General features: G+C 51.3%; 1 protein-coding gene across 6 annotated transcripts in view; it reads left to right on the top strand.

Annotated features, from left to right (window-relative positions):
* LOC123353430 (adhesion G protein-coupled receptor E3-like) overlaps nt 1–15,784 on the top strand; it is an 83,309-nt gene that overhangs the window by 40,504 nt on the left and 27,021 nt on the right. For 3 of the 6 annotated variants that reach the window (XR_006574500.1, XR_006574502.1, XR_006574499.1), the window contains 6 exons: nt 82–276; nt 816–1,051; nt 1,797–1,863; nt 2,643–2,734; nt 2,994–3,162; nt 3,279–3,386. Coding sequence is in view for 2 of the 6 variants with exons in the window: in XM_044994501.1 (XP_044850436.1) it covers nt 82–276; nt 816–1,051; nt 1,797–1,863; nt 2,643–2,734; nt 2,994–3,162; nt 3,279–3,386; nt 4,901–4,936 (903 nt within the window). In the remaining 4 variants the exon portion in view is untranslated. Of the gene's footprint in view, nt 1–81; nt 277–815; nt 1,052–1,796; nt 1,864–2,642; nt 2,735–2,993; nt 3,163–3,278; nt 3,387–4,900; nt 5,176–15,784 lie in introns of those variants that run through there. The other 3 variants (XM_044994501.1, XM_044994500.1, XR_006574501.1) reach the window with 3 other exon arrangements.

The following is a 15,784-nucleotide window of genomic DNA, read 5'->3' as shown; positions in this document are numbered from 1 at the left end:
GCTTTGCTGGGGAAAAGGCTGAGTCGGAGACGAGGGGGTTGGGCTGGGGTCACTGGTGATTCTCCCTTTGCTGTGTTACAGGAGAGCTACCCACTGACCATCATCACCTACATGGGACTGACCCTCTCCTTGCTGTGCCTCCTCCTCGCCATCCTCACCTTCCTCCTGTGCCGCTCCATCCGCAACGTCAGCACCTCCCTCCACCTGCAGCTCTGCCTCTGCCTCTTCCTGGCCGACCTGCTCTTCCTCACTGTGGTGACCCACACTGGCAGTCAGGTACGGCCTGATTCTCCCCTGCTCTGTGCCTCCACGCGCAGCAGGGCTGGGGTGTGGGGCTTTGAAACCCTTTGTGCTCCCTGGATTATGGGCTGTGCAGGATACAGTGGGGATTCCTGGGGGGATGTTTCCACCCTGTTAGGCCCCTTCACTTTTGGGCACAGTGCTCTGAGTGTCCCCAGCCCCTGGAGTTCAGCCAGTTCTATCCCTATGTCACAGTCTCCCTGTGCCTCGATTCCTCTCCTACGTGACTTGCCCATGGTCACCCAGGGACTCTGTGGCAGGGCTGGGAACAGAACCTGGATCCCCTGAGCCCTGCTCCCCTGCTCTAACCACTAATCTCTGCTCCCTTCCTGCATCAGCAATGTGCAGGCACAGGACCCTCCACAGAAGGAGGAACCTGCCATCTCTGGGTCACGGAGCGCTGTACCTGGAGAGCTGTGCTAGCAAGAATCCCGGTGTGACCCCCCGGCAGGTCTCCCCCATACTCAGCATTTCCCTTTCCCACCACAGTGTCCCTGGCTCTCTGTCTCCCCCAGGTGGCGTGTGCTGTCATTGCTGGCCTCCTACACTACCTCTTCCTGGCCTGCTTCACCTGGATGTTCCTGGAGGGGCTGCACCTCTTCCTCACCGTCTGGAACCTGCAGGTCGTGAATTACACCAGCGCCAGCCGGTTCAAGAAGAGATTCATGTACCCATTCGGCTACGGATTCCCAGCCCTGGTGGTGGCTATTTGTGCAGCGGTGAATCCTGGCGGCTATGGAACTTCCACACAGTACGTGCAGCGCCCATCCCGAAGGGGAGCTAGGATGGAGCGTCCATGTGCTTGTCCGGCTCACCCCAGGTCTGATTGAACCTAGATTTCCCGGCTCGCCCTGCCTGGGAGCTGAATGTCCCCCTGGGACCCTTCCCATCCCCAGGGACACGAAGCTGCCCCGAGCGCTGCAGTTGAGTTGCCCCCTGTCAGACATCTACACTCCTCACCCCACTGACGATGCAGAAGAACAAGCCAGAAAGATCCCAGCTTGACTCCCAGCTCCCAGGCTGGGTTTGTGGGGCTGGTGGGTAGGAAACAAATGCACCTTCTTACTGTGTGCAAACCCCTGCGGATCCCCTCTCTAAAGTGAGCGACTCCACTAAAACAGGGCGTGGCGTGTTCCAGACACCCCAGGCAAGATCCTCAGCTGGTTTAAATCAGGGCAGCTCCACTTCCTTCAGTGCAGCTAGGCCAATGTCCCTCCGCTGCATGTCTGGCCCTCCATCAATACTGCGCCCATCCACCAGAAAGGGTCATGTGAGGAGGTGGAAGAGGAAGTGGTGGCTGAAAGCAGGAAATGCTGAGGGACATGGGAAGGGCTGTTTGCCTGCTACTCGCAATAGAGTCGGCCATGTCACAGGCAGGCTGAGATCCATCTCGCTTTTGAGAGCCAGCTGCCCTGTGACACCCCCTCTCTGCCCTCAGGACTGAAAAAGGGCAGTAATCCCATTAAAGTCACCTTCTTCTTCCTCCCTCCCTGTAGCTGCTGGCTCAGTCTGGAGAGAGGCTTTCGTTGGAGCTTCCTGGGTCCAGTCTGTGCCATAATCCTGGTGGGTACCTCACAGAACCACAGGGCCCCATTCTCCTCTCACCTCTGTGACCCCATTGATTTCAGTGAAGCAGGGAGGGGAATGTGGCCCATAAAAACACAAGGAAAGACCCAGTTAGGTCCCACCTGGCTCATCTGCTGTGGTCAGTCCCGGGATTAATCCCTGTGCTGTGTCCCCAGGCCTGCAGCCGTTACTCGGGCACAGCTCCCAGGGACGTCAGCAGGATTTTGCCAAGTGAAGACAGAAGAGTTTGGTCTAGTCAAGTTAATGACCCAAGGAACAAGGAAAGGAGAGGGCTCCACTCTTCAGTGGTTTTTGTAGAGGGGGAAACAAATGTCCCTACATATTTCTCCCTACGCCCTGGGGAAGTTTGGGGGGGGGGGGATTTGTTACAGCCTGGAAGTGGCAGGAAGTATTCTAGAGGCAGGATCTGGAATCTCTGAGCCAGATCCTGCTCTCAGTTACACCAGTGTAAACCCAAAATAACTCCTAACTCCACTGGAGGGGCTCCATATTGAACTCTGAGCAGCATCTGGCCTCTGTGATCCCATTGATCCAGATCAGCCCTGGCCCCTGGCTGTGCTGTCAGCTCCACGCATAAGGTGTTACCGAGAGCTACCAGGGGATACTACAGGAGAGGGGATGATTTCCACCAGAAATAACCAGTCCCTGGTTCTGCAGTGTTTGGCTCGGTCCCCTGGAGTTGTTCTCTGCCTCAGCTGGAGTCACTGGCACCGGATGGGATGTTTTACAGGAAATATTTCCCACTCTTCCCACAGATAAATATAACGTTCTTTGTGCTGACCCTGTGGATCCTGAGAAACAGACTCTCCTCCCTCAATGAAGAGGTGTCCAATGTCAGAGACCACAGGTGAGAAGGCAACAAAACAATCCTGGAGAGTCAGATGCCTTGGTTTGGAAGGTCTCTGGGTGTGTGAAGGATTTCAGGAGGGGAACACACATCTAGGATTCATGGGAACGAATTCCCAGTGTGTTTGCATTGAGAGTAACCCTGTCCCACACAGGAAAGCAGGGGCCAGTAGCTCCATTCCACTCTGCCCGGATCCTCCTGACCCAATGGCTCCCCACAGGGTTATTGTAACGGGATCTCTCCATCTGCCTTTATCCAGGTTACTGACCTTTAAAGCCATCGCCCAGCTCTTCCTTCTGGGCTGCACATGGAGCCTTGGTCTCCTCCAAGTTGGCCCAGCAGCCGCGGTCATGGCGTATTTATTCACCATCGTCAACAGCCTGCAGGGAGCCTTCATCTTCCTGGTGCACTGTCTCCTCAATCGCCAGGTAACGCCCACAGCCCGTCAGCGCTCACCCAGCACCTTCACCGGCCTTGCATTGGCCATGTCTGATCTTCTCAGCGTTAGTTACATAGTGCAGTGACCGTGTCCCTCACTCTCCAGGTGAGAGAGGAATACAGGAGATGGATCAAGGGATTCCGAATGTTCAGCATGAAATCTCAGACATACGATCTGTCCATGTCTGCTGTCCCCACCACCAGCACCAACACGGTAAGAGGTCCTCTGCTCTGTTCCAATACCAGCCTCTGACCATCTCTAGTTGGGTCTCATCACTGCTGTAAAGGTGCTTTGACCCCCGAAATGATGGATTGGTTGTGAACCAGCTGGGGACGTCATTGCAAATGTTAGTAAGAGTCAGTCACTATCGAGGGGTATCCTAGATGTCTTAGGCACCAGAACAGAATGTCCTGTCCTGGCACCTCGGGGTTCCCTTCATTTGGCTCTCCTGGGAGCTCCAGGGGTCACTCACTGTGGACTAGGCAGGCATTGGCTCTTGCAGTCTAATGATCTGAATAGATCAGATTATCCTCTAGGACTGAAACCTTGTCAGTGCAGACGGATCATCCTCAATGAGCAGTCAGCACTATGAAGAATTTCCCTTGGCTCCATTATCCCTGTGGGTCAGGATCCAGGGTCTTTGTGTGTCACCTCCCAGGGACAACCCACTCTCAGTAGCCTTGGAATCTATTGTCATTTTTCTGATTTCTTGCCAGGTGTAACCCTTCTGCCAGGTGGAGTTGGCTAAGATATTTTTAGTAAAAATCATGGAGAGGTCACGGACAACAAACAAAAATTCACTGAAGCCTGTGATCTGTCCTGACTTTGACTAAAAATATACTGACAAAATTAGGAGGTGGGTTCAGCTCAGCCCCTCTAAGCCCCCAGCCAGTGGCAGAAAGGAAGGAGGTCAATGTGGAAGGCCTGGGGATGTCGGGAGGGGAATGGGAGGACAGGTGGAGTGGAGGGTGGGGGTGAGCGAGCAGGAACTAGCACATTGGCCAAGATCACGGTGCTGGAGAAGCAGCTGCAGAAAGCCCACCAGGAGCTGCAGTTCGCCGAGCAGGAGGGGGCTGCAGGGCAGCAGCGGGCGGAGGGATGTCTCAGCTGATAGCAGCAGGAGGTGCCTATCAAGGCAGACATGGTCAAGGTGATCCAGGTGCAGTGGGAGCCAGAGAACTCCACCCGAATGGCCATGGGTGTGGCTCACCAGCCCCAGTGGGTGCAGAGCCTGGACACCAAGGAGCCCTTTTCCACCCTCCTGTGCCCTGGAGCTGGGGAAGCTGGGGATGCTTGGTGTTGGAGATGGCCTTCCCTGTCCATGCTGCTACGCTCCATGCCACACCCTTCCATGGTGTCAAGAAGATCAGCATCTTGGCCGAACACCACGGGGAGGATACGGGCCCTGGCAGCAGAGACTCGCCAGATAGGGCCCAGTGCAGGGGTGGGGAGTCCCATGGCCTTCCTCCCCCATCAGGCTAGGGAGCTCTTTGCTCCCTGGTCAGTCTGGGGTGGGAATTATTGGAGGGCAGAGCTAATTGGAGCGGAAAGGCCTCCTGTCTGTGACCTCCATGACATAATCGTAGCCTTAGGCATGAGCAAATTCCTACCCCAGAATATACTGGGCAGTGTCCTTTGCCTCAGTTTCTCCCCTTGCAGTGTGAAAGTCCAATACATTCTCCTTTAATCTGCCTTTGCCCTTTCCCTCCCCTATACCTCACCCACAGTTGCTGTCCTTGGTCGGTGAAGGCCCAGAGTTATGAGCGTTCATGTGAGTTCAACTCCCACTGAAGGGATGGGAGATACCGAGATGGCATCAAGAAATGCCTCAGCTGCTGTTGCCACCACCACATAAACAACTGGGGTCTGGCCTGAACTACAGATCTATATCGGTATTGTGACATTGCACTCCATATGTTTATGGAAATATGCTTATGAGTGTAAATATATTACTGGAATATGCTTCATGCAAACGGTCTCTTGTATCATTACAAAGCTTATATTCTACTGAGCGTGTTCATCCTATTTGCATGCATGTATCAATCTTAACTCTGAAGCTAGAAATATGAAGTATTACTCTGAGGTCCTATTGTAACTATGCAAAGTGGAGGGCCATTAATGGTGGCTTGGAGTCTTGATGACTCCCATTAATGAGGTTGTGAATGGCTCTGTTTACTCGCAAACCTTCCTCGGTATGTGCAGGCCAGCCCTGAAAGAACGGATAATGAGGTCTTACAGTGACATGTGACCAGGTCACCTGGTACTGGAATCCATCTTAAACCTGGTGCTTTTCCATTTAGAAGGAGGGGTGAGGACCCAGAGAGAAAAAATTCTTGCCTTGTGCCAAAGCTATAAAAAGGGGGTGGAACAGAACAAAGGGGGCTGCCAGTTATGAGAAATCCCCCAGTTACCACCTGAGCTGGAACTAACAAGATCTGTACCAGGGGAAAGGATTAGGATTACCTGAGGAGGTTGTGAAGGCTAGGACTATAACAATGTTTAAAAGGGGACTGGATAAATTCATGGTGGCTAAGTCCATAAATGGCTATTAGCCAGGATGGGTAAGAATGGTGTCCCTAGCCTCTGTTAGTCAGAGGATGGAGATGGATGGCAGGAGAGAGATCACTTGATCATTGCCTGTTAGGTTCACTCCCTCTGGGGCACCTGGCATTGGCCACTGTCGGTAGACAGATACTGGGCTAGATGGACCTTTGGTCTGACTCGGTACGGCCTTTCTTATGTTCTTAGGCCCAGACTAGAAAGGAGTCTAGTCTGTGAAAGAAGCTTATTGGAATATCGCTGATGGTGAGATTTACCTGTATTCAGTTTCCTAATGTATTAGGTATAGACTTGTGTGTTTTGTTTTGCTTGGTAACTTACTTTGTTCTGTCAGTTATTATTTAAAACAACTTAAATCCTACTTTTTGTACTTAGTAAAATCACTTTTGCTTTTCAATTAACCCAGAGTAAGTGATTAAAACCTGGGGGAGCAAAGAGCTGTGAATCTCTCTCTATCAGTGTTAAGGAGGGCAGACGATGTATGAATTTACCCTGTTTAAGCTTTATACCGAGTAAAATGGATTTATTTGGGGTTTGGATCCCAGTGGGAGCTGGGTGTCTGGGTACTGGAGACAGGAGTACTTGCTGAGATGTTTTCAGTTAAGTCTACAGCTTTGGGGGCGTGGCTCAGGCCATGGATTTGTGTTGCAGCAGGCTAGTGTGTCTGGCTCAACAAGAAAGGGTTCTGGAGTCCCAAGCTGGCAGGGGAAACAGTCTTAGAGGTCGTTTCAGCACATCAGGTGTTAATCCCAAGGGGGTCTCTGTGACCAAACCCATCACAGGTATGACTATGTCACTCAGAGGGGTGAAAAATCTCATCTTAGAGCGTCTCCGTTAAAGCATCACAGCAGCACAGTTGCCTTGGTGCAGCTGTGCCGATGCAGCGTGTTAAGCATAGACGTGCCCTAAGGCTCAGCTGCTAGACTTGGTTCTCAGTGATTTCAGCTCTAGCGATCACTGAACAAACCAAACACTCTCCAGTGTCTGATCAGCTCTGTCTTTACACAGTGGGGAGGGAAAGGGTGAAATGGCGTCTAGGACTCTTTAGGCAGAGCCCACACCCCCGGATACAGACCCCTGTCCCCACCCTCTTTCTCTCTCACGGGGATTTGGCATCCCTACCCCCCTGCTTAGCGAGTGAGCGTCACTCAGGGCAGGCTAAGCACAGTTCTGCTGCCCTTTCCTCACACAATCAGGGTGACAACATGCCATTCCCCTGCACTCCCTACTAAAGTGATTTGTAACCCAAGGGGTCACTTTGGCAAAGCAGTTCCCTCTGCTGAGTTCCTAGGCACAGTAGGGTGCTTAGGCAAACACAGTCTGCTCCTGGAGTCTGATTCCCCAGCTCATCACTCCATGTCAGCAGGGGTGGCAGGTTTGCATAATTTTTGGTGGTGCCCAGAACGGGTACAAGTCCCCGCCCCCCACCTGCCTTGTAGGCCAATATATAATTTTTTAAATAAAGTAAAAATGGACTGAAAACAGTAAGCATTTAACAATATCCTTATATTCCACAATCTGGGGGTTGTGGAGGAATGTGGGCTCTGGCTGGGTTTGTGGGCTCTGAGGTGGGGCTGGGGATGAGGGTTTTGGGGTGTGGGAGGGGGCTCAGGGCTAGGGCAGAGGCAGTGGCGTAGCCAGGTTCTAACCTCAGGGGGAGCGAACACATAAAAAGAGGCGCCATCCGACATATCAAATTACACCTCTTCCTCGATATAACGCGACCCGATCTAACACGAATTCGGATATAACGGGACAAAGCAGTGCTCCGGGGGGCTGCGCACGCACCCGGTGGGACAGCCCCTCTCATCTCTCCTGAGGGGGCTGCTCTGCAATCTGTGGCACACAGGAGGGGGGGACACACAGTCCCCCGCTTAAGAGAGACAATCGGACAGAGGTGGGCAGGGTCTGTTGGGGGTTCGCATGGGGCAGAGGGGATGGGGGGCTGCACTGGGAGACTCTCCAATGCAGCACCTGGCCATGCTGGCTCTGTGCATCTTGAGGCACTTGGGAAAAGGAGGCAGCAAGAGAGAGGCCGAGGAGGAGGTGCCCTTCCCCTCCCAGCTGGGTCTGCGAGTCCCTGATCTCACAGAGTCTCAGGGCTGCAGGCACCCAGCCCCCAGGTACTGGGCTGCAGTGCAAGCTAGAGGGGCTGATACAGAGAAGTCAGGACCAGTCAGAGCACTTCCCATGTCATCATGAAAACTCACTCCTGGAAAGCTGGGTGAGGTAATATGGGGGGAGGGGGTAATATATATCAAGGTGGGTGCGGTAATATATTTTATTGGACCAGCTTCTGTTGGTGAGAGAGAGAGACAAGCTTTTGAGCTTTCACAGAACTCTTCTTCAGGAAGAAGAAAGAACTCCATGAAAGCGCCAAAGCTTGTTTCTCTCTCTCTCTCTCTCTCCAACAAACGTTGCTCCAATAAAAGCTATTACCTCACCCACCTTGTGGCTCTAATTTCCTGGGAACAACAGGGCTACACCAACCCAGACTACAAAAATGCAAGAGTCACATAAACAGCACAGAGTGACCATCACACCAGGACACTATTTTCATGATTCATCTTAGCATAATGTCATCATCACACCAAGGAAGCAGCACTGTCAGCACAATGAGATAAATACAGCCACATATGCATGCCAAAAATTCACAGTACAAGCACACTGGGATCCACACAGCAGGATAGTAGTGTCAGTTTAGCTCTCAGGGCTTGGCTACACTTGCAAGTTGCAGTGCTGGTAGATGCTTTCCAGCGCTGCAATTAGTAACCGTCCACACCTGCAAGGCACATCCAGTGCTGCAACTCCCTGGCTGCAGCGCTGGCTGTACACCTGGCCAGGTTGGGGTTGTAGCGATTGCAGCGCTGGTGATCCAGCGCTGCTCATCAAGTGTGGACACACACCAGCGCTTTTATTGGCCTCCAGGGAATAAGGAGATATCCCAGAATGCTTTTAACTAAATTACTCCCTTTGTTTTGTTATGCAGCCTCTCTTTGTTTTGTTGTGAACCTCCGGAGCTCCGTTTCTACCGGAGCTGCTTATCAGCTCCTGTTTGCTGTGATCAATCTGTGAACAATCAAATGAGATCCTCCTCCCTGTTGTGAACGAGCTCTGTGGGGCTCCTCCGTTGCCGCTGCTGCTATCTAAAAAACAAACAAAGCTCCTGTTTGCTGTGATCATCTGTACCTGGCTGTAAACAATCAAATGAGAGGCAGGCAGAGAAACAGCAGGGAGTCGTGTTGCCTGTAGGCTGTTTGCAATTAAGAGTTAAGACTAAGGGGTCGGAAAAATGTTCTGATTTTTCAAGTCAGGAAGCTAACACACAGTGTTGGCTCCAAAAATCCACTCTCTCTCTCTCCCCCCCGCTCCCTGTCACACTAGACCCCACTCCACCCCCCTCTTTTGAAAAGCACGTTGCGGCCACTTGAACGCTGGGATAGCTGCCCATAATGCATCACTCCCAACAGCGCTGGAAATGCTGCAAATGTGGCCACACACCAGCGCTGCTCCTACACAGCTGGATGACCAGCGCTGCAAACTACCAGCACTGCAAATGGTAAGTGTAGCCAAGCCCTCAGTCTCTGAGTCCATCCCCACTAAACTAAGTCCAAAGTTTCAGCTAAACACAAGAGCACCTGCAAATAGTTGTACTAACAGCAGGATCTACACTGGCACAATAGGAGGAGTTGCATGTCAGGGCACTAATTCCTAATCCCAGTGCAAGGCAATATGGGATCCAGGCACCAGGTCCTTAGAACCAGAATTTGTACTCACAGGAGAGTGGGATGAAATTAGAGAAGTTACAGAAGGCAACTCCCAAGAAACAAGGCATTGACCAAAAGGTTGGGTGGATGTTAAACAACCATCACCTGCTATTGTGTGCAGCAAGTGAATGACAATTAGTAACTTAATGACCACCATTACCAGAGAATGCCTCAGTCCTGGGACTCAGCAATGCCTCCCCCTCCTCCCAACATGATCACAAGCCCTTCCCTTAGGAGACAATTCAGGTTTCCCCTGATAGGAGAGGGAAAATCAGGCTACCTCTCCCTGCCCTCCAACACGGTGCCTGGACTTGTGTTTGTCAGAGCACATGAACTAAACTAAACAGATTCTACAACAGCAGATAATTTGTTGCAGCCTTCCCTTGGGAGACAATTCCATCCACACCCCCAAGGCAGAGATTGTACTGCTATGAAGATTTCCCCTGATAGTCTCAGTTTTCCTCTCCTACCCCCCACCCCTATCTCTTCCCCACTGCCTCTTCCCTTCCACCCCTCACCCCCTAAGAGGCAGTCACCCAGATGCCAGGGAGGGGGAACCAAGCACACTACATGGCCACTGTCTCTGAGAGGCAGGCGTCTCTGCCTGGGCAGGGAGGGCAATCAGGGACACCCCACCCCACAGGAGATGCGCCTCCCCCCCTCAATGCCTGTCCTGGTCCAGCTGCCCAAGTGCAGGGGATGTTTTTGGAGATGCCTCTGGCTGAGCCCCCTGCCCCCCACCATGCAGACAGCCATCCCACCAGCAGCCAGGTGCTGGCTCTCACAGCCACCTGGGGGGTTTCCAGTCCTCCCCCCCTCAAGCCACCCTCACCACAAGAAAGACCCCCTTTGAAATACACTTACCAGCTGCTGCTACTGGCTGCCTTTAATTGGGTGACAGGTTAGGAGCTGCTGCTGCAGAGCCAGAGAAAACAAACCTGCCACAGTGCCACAAGAAGCAGGTAGAAGAAGTAGGTGGGGTCTCTCAGCTGCTCAGCCCCTTGCTCTAGGAGCAGTTCCCCTCACTGATTGGCTGGTGGCCAAAAAACAGCTAAATAGCCAGCACTCGCGCTCCCCTAGCCAGCTACCCTACTGCCCCTGCCCCCACCGAACACCTGATGGCTCATGGGCCCCCACAGGCCCCATAAACAGTTGATTGGTGGGTAGGTGGGTGCCCCTGCCCCCTATAGGGGCATGCCCTGACCAACCCTCTTCTTCCCCAAGGCCCCAGCCTCTCCTCCTCCCCAGGAGCCCAGCTTGCTGGAGCTCAGTTCTTTCCCCCTCCCCTCACTGATTAGCTGTCTCTAGCTGTCTCCCAGCAGGACAATCAGCGAGGCAGGGAGGGGGCAGGGATTATGCAGTACACTAGGGGAAGCCGGCAAAGCCTGCCTGCAGGAGTCCAGCTTGCTGGAGCTCAGTTCTTCCCCTCCCCTCCCCGTCACGGGATCAGCTGTCTCCCTCCTGCTGGGAGACACAGCTGATTGGGGAGGGGCGGGGTATGCAGCAAACTGGGGGAAGCCAGGCAGGCCAAGCTTCAGAGTAGAGCGTGGGCCCTGCCCCTGGCGCCATGGTAACCCCACCTAAGGTGTGGTTTTTTTGAAAATGTGCTGATGGGAAGAACTGCTTCCCCTGCACCCCACTAGCTACGCTCCTGCTTCTAGGCCCAGAAACAAGCACTGACTGGTGGGGCTGCATTGTTATGCAGCGTTGGGACGATGAGCAGGGGCTGCAGAACTTTCGAATGTGTAAGGCCACTTTCATGGAACTGTGCGAGGAGCTCTCCCCAGCCCTGAAGCGCAGCAATACCAAAATGAGACCTGCTCTGACAGTTGAGAAGTGAGTGGTGATAGCTCTGCGGAAGCTTGCGATGCAAGACTGCTACCGGTCAGTGGGGAATCAATTTGGAGTGGGTAAATCTACTGTGGGATCTGCTGTGATCCAAGTTGCCAGGGCAATCAATAGACTTCTGCTAAGAAGGGTAGCGACTCTGGGAAACGTGCAGGATATAGTGGATGGTTTTGCCGCGATGGGGTTCCCTAACTACGGTGGGGCGATAGACGGAATGCATATTCCTATCTTGGCACCAGACCACCTTGCCAAAGAGTACATAAACCGAATGGGATACTTCTCAAAGGTGTTGCAAGTGCTGGTGGGTCAAAAGGGCCATTTCACCGACATCAGTGTGGAATATTCGGGAAAGGGACATGACACCCGCATTTTTAGGAACTCTGGTCTCTTCAGAAAGCTGCAAGCAGGAACTTTCTTTCCAGAGTGCAAAATAACTGTTGTTGATGTTGAAATGCCAATCATTATCCTTGGAGACCCAGCCTACCCCTTGCTTCCATGGCTCATGAAGCCGTACACAGGCAGTCTGGATAGAAGTAAGGAGCAGTTCAACCATAGGCCGAGCAGTGCAGAATAGTGGTAGAATGTGCCTTTGGACATTTAAAAGCCTGCTGCCGTGGTTTGCTTACTAGGTTAGACCTCAGTGAAAGCAATATTCCCATTGTTGTTGCTGCTTGCTGTGTGCTCCATAATATCTGTGAAACAAAGGGAGAAAAGCCCTGGCTGGGATGATTTAGTTGGGGATTGGTCCTGCTTTGAGCTGGGGGTTGGACTAGATGACCTCCTGAGGTCCCTTCCAACCCTGATGGTCTATGATTCTAAATTTCCGGCAGGGTGCGGGGGTGCAGGCAGATTGCCTGACAGCCAATTTTGAGCAGCCAGACACCAGGTCAATAAGAAGAGCACATAGAGGTGCACTGCTTCTCCATGAGGCTTTGGAGTTTCATCTATGACTAGTTTCATCTATGACCAACAGGCATGTGAAACTTCTGTGTGTTGTTCCTTACCAAGCTGCCCCCTTCACTGCATGTCCTCCCCTGTAAAATACACCCCCGCTAACCACAGTGTGCTGAGCGAATAAAGAGCCTTTTCTCCTCAATCCATTAACTTTTATTAGGCTCACAAACACTGATGAGATTCAGCAAAGAAAAGTAAAGATAAACTGGGTCTAAGGGGCTGATAAGACTGCGGGGTGCGGGACAAACAAGGACAGGTTGCTTACAATTTGTACTGCAATAACAATCAAATCTGTGGGAATGGGCACCTTCTGTTCCTTGTACCCTCCTCTGGAGTAGAGTACAAGGGATACTAGATGCCTGGGAGAGGAGGATGTGGAACTTGGTGACGGGGGCAGCAGGTTCAGTATAAGGTGCAGCGGGACTCTAGCATCCAGCTGCCTTTCTTGAACATCAACCAGATGCCTCAACATGTCTATTTGCTCCCTCATAATCCTCTTCATCTCATCCTGTGTGTCATACTTGTGTTCCCTGCATGGTCTCCTGTCCTCACGGTCACTGTGCATGCTCTCTGACACTGCAATCGTCCATGCACTGAGCTCGGTCTTGTCACTCGTGGAGGCACGCATTAATATGTCCTCCCGAGTCTTCTTTTTCCACCTTCTAATCTGGGAAAGTCACTGTCCTGGTGTGGAGAATGTGCCCACGGACAAGGTTTCAGCTGCAAAGAATGCAAAGAACAAGAGTAGCATTGACAGTGCAGACATTGTTTGAGGTGCAAGGTTAAATCGTTTAATAAAAGAAACAGCCCTCAATGCACTTCCCAGCAAGCCACAATGTAAGCAGAACTGTTGGCTACTGCAAGAGTCGCTCTGCTGCCGCAGCCATGGTGAGTGAGCCCACGAGGCAGGGGCAGGAGGTCTCGTGCTGCAGCTTTTCAGACATCTGGGATCAATGGTTCCAATCTCAGCACAGCCCCCTTTCCCATAGCCACCTGGATGGTGCTTAAGGACAGGCACCAATGTCAAGCCCTACACAAACAATTTGCTTGTTAAAGAAGCAGCACTGGGTTGGGGTGGAAAGGAATAGGAAACATGCCTCCCTGCTTTTTTAAAGCTGGCTGCAGTATGCGGTGATCCCGTCCAACCACAAAGGGCATGCTTGGGAAAGCGTGGTTGTGTGACCCAGATTTCACCAAACAGGGGTGGATTACTTGGTGAATTGTTTGCGGCTTAAAGTCTAGCTCTTATAACTTCACCCATTTCCCCGAGGTAACCATATGCAATATCACTCTCCTGAGGGTAAGAGAAGCGGAAAGACAGCAGATGCTGTAAGCATCTGGTTACTTACCTGATCCTTATGCTGCAATGCTGTGTGCCGCAATGATGCCAGAAGAGTTAATACTGGAGTGTTGTGGGAAAGTGTCCTACCATGGTGGACAAAATAAGGAATCCCTTCCCAGAAACCTTCTGCAAAAGATTGCAGAGTACCTCCATGAGAGCTTCCTAGAGATATCCATGGAGGATTCCCAGTCCATCCCCAGGCAGATAAAAAGTCTTTTGGAGATCACCTTCTGCATAGCTGGACTGGCCGCTACTAACTACTATTCCAATTTTTTAATTCAGATTAAACATTAAAAATAATAGCAATTGACCCCCTACAGTTTGATTGAAAATATGTAATCACCAGAGGCACCTTCCCCGGCATTTCGCGCCACCAGCAATTTCTCCTGCGAGGGGATGGGCTACGCAGTTAAAGAAAGTTCTTGACTGTTGGGGTGAATGGATCCTCCATGTGCCTGCCATGTATTCTTCTCCTCCTCCTCTGTCTCATCAACAATGTCCTCCTCGTTGTTGCCCGAGGTCACCTGGGGCTCCTGGGAGGTGTCCACGGAGAGTTTTGGGGTAGTGGTGGGGTCGCTGCCTAGAATTGCACGCAGCTTCTCATAGAAACGGCATGTCTGTGGCTCAGAGCAACTGTTCGCCTCCCTTGTCTTCTGCTACGCTTGCTGAAGCTCCTTTATTTTCATGAGTCACTGCTGTGTGTCTCTGGTGTAGCCCTTGTCCCCCATGCCCTGTGAGATTTTGGCATAGATGTTAGAGTTTCTTCTGCTGGTTCAGAGCTCTGTCTGCACAGACTCTTCTCCCCACACAGCAATAAAATCCAGTGTGTCCTGTGTGCTCCAGGCTGGAGCGCGTTTGTAGCTCTGAGCATCCATGGTCAGCTGTGCTAGTGAGCGTGCCACTCTGATGAAACAGGAAATGAACATTCAAAAGTTCCTGGGGCATTAACATGGGAGCAGCTGTTTCCTGTGCACCTGGCTGAAGTGCAGTGGAGTTGAAAGTGTTCTCCAGAGCGGTCACAATGGAGCACTCAGGGATACCTCCTGGAGGCCAATTCTTTGGAATTACACAGACGACTGTCTATACTAGCCCTCTGTTGATGCCTGGATGTTGATGGAAGTGCTATGCCTCTCATGGAGATGGAGTACAGAAGTCGATTTTACAAGCCCTTTAGGTCAGCGAAAGGGACTTCGTAATGTAGACACATACATTATTAACTCAACCTAAAACGGCATATGTCAACCCAATTTTGTAGTGTAGGCCCAAAAAGGGAAATAAGGACAACCCAGGGAATTACAGATCAATCAGCTTAACTTCTGTACCTGGAAAGATAATGGAGCAAATAATTAAGCAATAAATTTGCAAACACCTAGAAGATAATAAGGTGATAAGTAACAGTCAGCATGGATTTGTCAAGAACAAATTGTGTCAAATCAAACCGATAGCTTTCATTGACAGGGTAAGAAACCATGTGGATAGGGGGGTAGTGGTAGATGTGGTATATCTTGACTTTAGTAAGGCTTTTGATACTGTCTCACATGACCTCCTCATAAACAAACTAGGGAAATATATCCTAGATGGAGCTACTATAAGGTGGGTGCATAACTGGTTGGAAAACCATTCCCAGCGAGTAGTTATCAGCGGTCATAGTCATGCTGGAAGACCATAACAAGTGGGGTCCCGCAGGGATCAGTTCTGGATCTGCTTCTGTTCAATATCTTCATCAATGATTTAGATAATGGCAGAGAGAGTACACTTATAAATTTGCGGACAATATCAAGCTGGGAGGGGTTGCAAGGGCTTTGGAGGATAGGATTAAAATTCAAAATGATCTGGACAAACTGGAGAAATGGTCTGAAGTAAACAGGATGAACTTCAATAAGGACAAATTCAAAATACTCCACTTAGGAAGGAACAATCAGTTGAACACACAAAAAATGGGAAATGACTGCCCAGGAAGGAGTACTGCAGAAAGGGATCTGGGGGTCATAGTGGACCACAAGTTAAATATGAGTCAACGGTTTAACACTTTAGCAAAAAAAGCAAACATCATTCTGGGATGTATTCGTAGGAGTGTTGTGAGTAAGATGTGAGAAGTAATTCTTCAGCTCTATTCCACTCTGATTAGGCCTCAGCTGGAG

The sequence above is a fragment of the Mauremys mutica genome, chromosome 20 (genome assembly GCF_020497125.1).
Source record: "Mauremys mutica isolate MM-2020 ecotype Southern chromosome 20, ASM2049712v1, whole genome shotgun sequence".
NCBI classification, from domain to species: domain Eukaryota; kingdom Metazoa; phylum Chordata; order Testudines; family Geoemydidae; genus Mauremys; species Mauremys mutica.
Note: the sequence above shows the minus strand (reverse complement) of the source record. Positions and strands in the feature narration are given on the sequence as shown.